This window comes from Austrofundulus limnaeus, unplaced genomic scaffold, assembly GCF_001266775.1.
Source record: "Austrofundulus limnaeus strain Quisiro unplaced genomic scaffold, Austrofundulus_limnaeus-1.0 Scaffold188, whole genome shotgun sequence".
NCBI lineage: Eukaryota > Metazoa > Chordata > Actinopteri > Cyprinodontiformes > Rivulidae > Austrofundulus > Austrofundulus limnaeus.
This window is the reverse complement of record NW_013952590.1, coordinates 1,077,732-1,085,917: the sequence shown is the minus strand read 5'-3', so window position 1 is coordinate 1,085,917 and position 8,186 is coordinate 1,077,732. Positions and strand designations below refer to the sequence as shown.

At 36.5% G+C, this 8,186-nt stretch overlaps 2 protein-coding genes across 2 annotated transcripts in view; both read right to left on the bottom strand.

Moving 5' to 3' along the window:
- Positions 1-2,097, bottom strand: part of tmem185 (transmembrane protein 185) — a 9,944-nt gene extending 7,847 nt beyond the window's left edge. The window contains exons 1-3 of the mRNA XM_014018276.1: positions 1,885-2,097; positions 735-911; positions 60-267 (exon numbers count right to left, since the gene is read on the bottom strand). Coding sequence (XP_013873730.1) covers positions 60-267; positions 735-911; positions 1,885-1,922 — 423 coding nt within the window. The 5' untranslated portion in view covers positions 1,923-2,097. The remainder of the gene's footprint in view (positions 1-59; positions 268-734; positions 912-1,884) is intronic.
- Positions 2,098-2,706: 609 nt separating this feature from the next.
- LOC106524466 (myelin-oligodendrocyte glycoprotein) lies at positions 2,707-7,774 on the bottom strand. Its single transcript, XM_014018275.1, has 5 exons — positions 7,604-7,774; positions 5,280-5,654; positions 4,413-4,505; positions 4,016-4,128; positions 2,707-3,906 (listed from the first exon to the last, which is right to left on the bottom strand). The coding sequence occupies exons 1-5, from the start codon at positions 7,698-7,700 to the stop codon at positions 3,889-3,891; spliced, it is 696 nt and encodes a 231-aa protein (XP_013873729.1). The 5' UTR covers positions 7,701-7,774; the 3' UTR covers positions 2,707-3,888.
- Between the last annotated feature and the right edge of the window lie 412 nt (positions 7,775-8,186).

The window sequence follows — 8,186 nt, the reverse complement described above, 5'->3', positions numbered from 1 at the left end:
AGTTTGTTTGACCATGACTGGAAATACAATTATGAAGCCACAGATGTGGGTTTTCATACCTCGAGAGAGCGATCGTGTCTAAAGCCCCAGACACACGCTGCAACAGAAACGGGTGACACGAAGAAGAGAGGCATGAAGACAAGGAGCCAGAAATAGTTCCCCCTCGCCACGCGGTCGCACACCAACACTTCAAACATCAGCAGCAGGACGTGGAGGCCCACAGCGATCAGCATGGCTTTGAATTCCACACACGTCTCCCCTTCAGCTCTAAAACAAGGTACACAAAAATCACTTTATTCTGACAGGAAGACACTCTTCCATTAAAAAAAGACTATCTGAAATACGTTTAAGCACAAAAATTAGCCTTTTTTATTGTTTATTTTGGTACTCACTAGACCAGCTGTATAAGAACTTTTATCTTTTAATATATCTTTATTATAAAACATTTTCTGTACTTCATATTCCTGTGAGTAAATGTCAAGTGGGACAAAAATTCTTAAGCTTTTAACAATTAATTCACACTGCCAATAATACATACTGCCAGCATAAATGGTTATTGAATGAATAACAAAATAATACAGATTCTGATCAATTTAATTATAATTAAGTGTAATTACACAAACCAACCCTACATATATAAATGGATGGTTGCACAGTGAATGTTCACACCAGCTGTTTTGTTATTACAGACTGTAATCTCTGAAGGACAGAAGTCAACATGTGCGTGAGTCTACCTGTACTGAGGATTATGAGCCCACACTCCGGTGCCCACAGAGGCCCCGATGATGACCAACAGCTTCCACAGCCATATTGGGGTAAACACAGCCCAGTAGCTCCACTGGATGACTCCATCCAGTCTCAAGGAGAGCAACACAGAGAACAGCAGCAGGCAGGAATATATCAGGAACTTACTGAAAAAGACAGGAATGTAAACTGATGAATAATTTCTAAACTTTTTTTTTACATCTTTACATAAACACAGAAATGGYTCTTACCACTGACTTAAACACTAGTTTATTGATTACTGAAATAAATCTATATGTAGATGTATGTTTTAACCTGCTGCTGGCAAAAAACAGTAGGATGTTTTAATTTATGCAGTTTTCTCCAGCTCTCTCTACTTTAGATTTTCAGAGTTCAATCTACTGATGAATAATCTACTTGTAAATGATTAAGTGACATTATTTGTCTGAGGAAGAATCATCTTTGAGRCATCAGAAATGATGATTATGGATAAAAAGAATGATGCACTTCATAATCAAACTGTTCCTTTTGGCTACGATGAAGTCAAACCTGGATATCACCATCATATAATTTCAATTGTGCAGACCTAATATATTATTATTATTATTATTATTATTCCAATCTTTAATTTTAATTAATCTAAAATAAAGTTCAATTTGTGCAAAAATAAATATTTACTATGATATCTAAAGGAGATATTACAAATAGGAATATAATTTATTATATGCTATAATGGCCTGCCATACCACTTAAATCCCAGCCAAACCGGAAACTTAACATTCGCCGACACTTGAGTTATATTAAGTGAAGCTTCTTTTCATTTACAATTAAACTTAAATTAAAACGTGAAGTTAACAGTAGGTAACGAAAACTTAATTCGTGGTTACAGCAGAAGTTTGTCACAGTAACAAAGTACACAAAAATACGTTGAATGTTATTAGCGTGTTAGCCGGGCCTTTAGCTGAACTCGACCGGTTGGATTTGCCGACTTTATTTGGACRCTTTTACAGACCTGGACAGTTTAACCAAAAGCCACATTAAGTGCCTGAATATTCTTCAGTGGGAGACACGCGTGTTTTGTATGTTTTCCAACAGAGGAGAGCTAATGCTAACAGCTAGCTGAGCGGTAGCTGTCAGTACCTGGGATTGAAGTCCTGAAAGAGTCCTCTTAAATTCATGGTGAAGAGCGGGCCGGTCCGGTCCGGTTACTTTATGTTGGTTTCCCCGCTGCTGGAGGCTCGTTCACCGCCGAATCCGAAGGCTACACATTGTAACTTTTTGTGACAGTCCAGCTTTTGGAATCGGGTTCATTTCAAGATCGGTGTGTTTTGTTTTTCTTTACRCTAATAGTTTAGAGGAAGTGACGTCACGTCTTCCTCTTTGGTAGTAACAACTCAGCTCAATATCTACCGCCAACTAGTGGTCAAACTATTTTTCCTCTTGCTTTCGCTTTTCATTTGTGTCGTATTTATTTCGTTTTTCTGCTTTATTACGCTTATGTCCAACAACACATATTAACAATTATTTTAAGTTAAATATTTCAAGTGGCACCTCTTTAAAAAATAGCTCATAAATTCTTCAATTTCAAATGTGATTGTATTATTGATTGATTGATTGATGTCCAATCGTCTAAGTCTAAACAAATATGTGACTCTAAAGGTTACTTGACAATTTCGTCTTATGGATTTTATCATTATTTCAAAGGCATATTTTTAGTCGTTATTTGTTTTTAATTATTCTTGTTTGTTGAATGTAATTTCTGTGATTGCCTGGCTACTCTATTAGGCTTAAATTAAAATTCAAAACACCTAAAAGTTTTGTTGAGTGGTTGAAATAAAACACGTTTAAAATTATTGGTGGTGAGTTTTAGGGGAATTGACTAATTCAACGAGAAACAAAAGACAAGTTTTTTTGAAACGGGAAAAAACTTTCACTTTCTTACCAGGTTGTTTACAAAAAACAGTAGTTACTAGTTCTTTTATTTTCTTGTACATTTGACAAATCTCCACTCTCATGCATTCTTGGTGTTTTACTTGAAGCACATCAGACAGGTTTTTCTGGGTTTTCCCCTCCCATCAAGTACTATTACAAACTTTCCAGCAGCTTTAATAATTTGTATTTGTTATTTTTTATTTTTGTAGTTTACCCTGAGATAACTCCCATACAAAAGTAATACAGACATTCATAGTTCAGCATAACATTATTGAGGGAGTGATACAATCACTGACATTCTGTGCCATTTAGAGATGCATTACAGCTCATAATGTGGTTTAAAGTGCAAAGACATCAGGAGGTAGCCTTAGATCACAGAAGAAAATTATYCAACCAGCTTTTTCTAAAATTTTTAAAACACAAAATCATACAGCCAAAAAGTTACAAACAGCAGCCAAAGAGAAATTTAAATGTGATATGAGGAGTCATTTTCTTTTCCATCATTTGAGTACAAAAGTCAATAAGGTTGACATTGATAGAGCTGGGATCAAGTTCATGCAGGCTGCTTCTCCTAAACAGCACTCAGACCTTTAAATAAATCAGCTGGTTTCCCACTGCTGGTAGAAATGACTCACTGAGACAGCTGCATTCTGCTTGGTACTTTCTATTTTGGAGTAAAGAGATTCTGAAGTACCATAATGAAATAAACCACATCTTCAGACTATTTAATCAGGTAAATCACATTGAGATCACAGATCTCTTTTGCAAGGGAGGCCTGGGTCTGAAACCAGCCTATTGTACATGTTTTTGGTCTGTGGGGGAAACCAGAGTACYTGGGGAAAACCCACGCATGCACGAGGACAACATGCAAACTCTGCACAGCCTATAGGTCCAAACCGGATATCAAACCCAGGAGCTTCTTGCTGTGAGGCATCAATACTGAGCTATCGTGCTGCCCCCAAAAGCCGCATTAAACACAACTTAAAGATTTGAAGGAGAAAAGTGGTTCTTTTTTGATGCTGCACACATTCCACAGAACACTGGTGAAAAAAAGTTTCTATTTTTCTTTGATCCCAGATTCCGACACAGATGTTCTGACTTTGTGTCTTTCCATCATCATCCACAGCTTCKCAGATCTTTCACAGCAAGTCAACTCTGAATCCTCAAATTAATTTGTAGAATCCGAATGAGAAAGCATTTGTTGCATTTCTTCTAGATTTCTCTCAAGGGCTGGAGAAAAGATAAAAAAAAACATGAAAAACAGTCAAGTGAAATATGTTTTGCACAGTTCATCTTTATTTCTTCTCATCATGGTCATAAAAACATGTTATTGACTTACCACTGTTTTTTTACATCTGTACCTAAAGTATAAATATCCTCCGACTCCAATACTGAAAGCCACGACTAAGACAGCTGAAAGTAGAATTAGTCTGGACTGTGAGGACAAAGCACCTGGCAAAAAAGAAAAAAGAAAACAAACATGGATTAGATCATCTGTAACAGAAATACAACACAAACACACTGCAGTTTGTAGAGGGACTTTTGGACAAACACTGACGTGATATAATGACAGTCACGGAGACTTTACAATAACAGTGCTAACCAGCCTGCAGCTACACAAAACATTTAAAAATATCTATTTTGCGTAATTAGATTATTTATATTCAGTGTAAAAAAAGAACAACTATGTCTTAAGGGAACTGACTTTGCTACCAACTTGAGTTTGTTTTTCTTACCTTCAAGATTTCTCTCCTCCAATGGTTCAGGAGTTTGCAGATTGATGGGATTGAAAGGTGTCTCTGTGGATGCGGTTTGATCAAAGTTTTGCTCTGAAAATTTAAACAAACAATGATTCTGAATAAAAATATAAAATCAACAAAACCCCATCTAAAATTTAAAATTAGTAAATCAAAGCTGAAACATGGAAAACGGTAGCTAAAATTAACAAAAGAGTAGCTCAAAGCTAAATGTAGCAAAATAATTGCTAGATCTGTAGAAGAAATAATAAATTCCTAAACTAAACTTCCTAAGAAAAAGAAAAAGTTATTAAAACTGTCACTAAAAACTACATTTATAACAACAGCTAAAAGCTAAAATTAACCAAAGAATAGCTCAAGGCTAAATGTAGCACAATATTTGCTGGAAGCTTTATGTGGTAAAACTGCAGCAAAAAAACAGAAACTCCTGAAACTGTAACAAAATGGGAAAATTAGCAAAATTGTCACTAAAAGCTGCATTTACAGCGAAAGTAGCTAAAAGCTCAGGGAGCACAAGWAGTCAAAGATAAAGCAAGTATGCTGTGGATTTCAGACAATGTTTTTTTTAAGTATTTGAAGAAATCTCAATGTATTTATTAAAAAATCTAAAGAAAGTTAAACACAAAGAATAAAAGTTTCAAATACTAAAAGGTACACTATTCTAGATCGAGCCAGTAATTTTTATACATATGGATGCTTAAAAAAGCGAAATGTAATGASAAGTAGTTTGATATGAACAAGAAAATTCTAAAMAAGAAAATAAATGTGAATGCAGATTTTCAGCTTATAAAAATATTCTTTAAAACATGTTTTTTATTTATAAGTAATTTAAATGGTTTTACTCACCAACAATAAGCTGRACAACAGAAGACTGTATTCCCTTTAGCTTTGGGATGAAACATCTGTATTGACCCTCATCTTCCTGCGTCACATTGGTGACCCTGAGTGAGATGTTGCCTTGCTTCAAGTCGTCAACAAACAGTGACGTCCTCCCGACGTATGATGACATCTTCATATCCGGAACTTCACGGTTGTCCCGGTAGAGGTGCACGTATTTTGCTCGCCTAAGCCGATCGTTGGGGTCGGTCCTGAGCTCAGGCTTTGACCACTCCACTGTCAGGTCCACCACGTCACACGGAGGCTCCACATGGCACGGCAGGATGATGTCATCACCTGGAGCCACCACAATTGGTAAAGGAGATCCAATCACCTGAAACGGACCTGAGAAAAGAAGAAGGTTCAGCTGAGATACAGATTTCTGAGATTTCCGACTTAACAGTCTCATAAAAGGTTTTCACATTCTTCTCTTTATCACCAAATCAGAGTGGTAGACAAACATCACCTTATCAAAACGATCAGTTTTAAAGAAAAATACAAGTCAGCAAAAATGCCACTTTAGCCACCTAGCGTTCCTTAAAGGACTGCATATCGCTTTAGTGTTTATAGAAGTAAGCCTCAGCTACTATTACACCAAATTCAAAGCGCAACCCTTAATATTTTTTCAAATTGCACATCTAACAAAATATAATAGACATAAAAAAACAGCTATGTCTTATTGAAATTCTTGAAAGATAATCCTAAATAGTTTTAAAATGAAAAGCTGCAGCTCTGGAAAAGCTGCTTTGTTCCATATATGGGCAGTGACGTCAGGAGAGTGTCACCCTCAAGGCAGACAGATTTATAACACACCTCAACTTATCTTTCCTGTTTCTGGTCGGAGCAATGGTTATGAGTGGGAACGGATACTCAGACGTAGGCTCATTGCTCCCCCCAAAAAGACAATAAACTTTAATCAAAGCTTTGCTTCCCTAGGACACAAGGTTAGAAACACTCCATAAAAGGGTCCCCAAGAATTACTTTTTCTTTGACAGCTCAGAGCCAGGCAGGGGTCTAAGTAGTGCAAAGAGGTCTCYAATTCAATGCCACAGRCATCACACAGACCATWGTCATGGGGTCCCATCACCTTTTTGTGGCRGTTGAGCAGATTGTGCCCAGTTATGATTCTAACCAGCGTACTTAAGAGTTTTCCTTGACAGGGAGATGAGAACTTTCCCAAACCAGATTTGGATCATTTATCAGTTCCCGTGCCTGTCTACAGTCCGTCAGCTCCCTCCAGTGTTGAGGGTTGATGTCTTATCCAGGTTTGTACAAAATCTGCACCCCTGCATCTCTGCAGCAAGGAGGGATCAATTTCCCATCACTGGTCAGTATCTGTAAAAAAAGGTTGAGTCTGCTTTTTGTTGTGTTGGCTAAAGTTTCTTGGCTCAAATGGGTTTGATTCCAAATCCAGTTCATTCAGGAGATATTTTGCTAACAGTGCAAACACTAGTCAAAACATTATCATGCCACTTTCATATAATTGTCAAATAGAGAGCAATGAATATATTTTAATCCATCCTACAAAACACCCTCTTGGATCAAACTGTGATTGGACACTTGGCTTGTAGAGAGATCCTCTGAAGTTCAGCTGATCTGGGACTTTTTTTCCTCCTCCTCATTTACTGCATCTCAGCCAGCTGTATACAGCTCAGCTGAAAAGGTCCTGGTACTAAAATCTTAAAAATTAGAAAGTCCATCCATATTTCCACTTCTTCATAAACTGTAATAGGATCTTTTTGGAGAATGATTTGAATGATCTTGCTATTTCTTCAGTATTTAAGTAAATACAATGAAAAATCTTGCTTTGTCTTTAATTTATTTTTTAAAAGATGGACAGCACAGTTTGTCTGTTTTAGTGTTTCTTAAGTGTCCATCTTTATAATCCACTGGCCATTCTACATAGTAGCCAAACAAAAATCAGCTAACATTATCAGGTTTATCTCACTTTATCATAACTAAACATAAACATGACTAAAGAACTAAATAAAAACAATTTGAACCACAATGGAAATAAGTCTATTCACTTTTTTGTGTTATCCAAGTACTTCTAATGGATGTAGGCTATATATAAATGCATAGTTTTAATATAAACTAAACTGATCTAAACAGCAGATATAGCCTACACAAGTAAAATGTATAGTTTATGTTAGTTTTTACTATATAAAAATTTAGCCCGTATTTGTAAAACGATAATATTAATCAAGGAATGTTAATTAAAAATAGTATACAAGTAGTGCAGAATAAACAGTTCTAATAATGATTTTTGATGGCGTCTAATTGCTGGAGCTTACCTGCAGCGGAGGTCTGGACTAAAAACACCAATAACAGAGGCGAGGTGAAGTGAACAGCGACAGAAGGAAGATTTAAAATGAAATCCATGATGTTCATCTTAACTCACAACTGCACCGCAGTGTAAACGCAGCGTTGCTGCAGCAGATGACGGCGCTGCTGCGGAAGTGAGGTAAGAGTGGGAAAGCCCAGAGGAAAGCACCATGATGAGTTTATGTAACTTTCTGTTTTTGTTGGATTTCTTAAAGACATGAATATGCTTGATAATAATTAAACACTGATATTAGAGGAAATATCAGCAATCTAAACCGTAATCAGACCCTCTTAAACAGAAGGCTGTGGAAGCCCATTCACGCCACTTGAAAAAAAAAAAATAATAAAAATATGCAAGTTGTGATATATTATCTCAAGTTTATGGCTCAGCACAGCTTTTGCCAACTCYTCATTAACAAAAGTTGTTTTTGGCTGTCCCAAAAGTTGGTAGATGATGTCCTCTTCTAATTTGCATATTTGGACATTTTTTGAGTGAGAGATGAAGAAGGAACTGAGGCTGAGTCAAATGAAGCCGGGTCCAGGGATTTACTG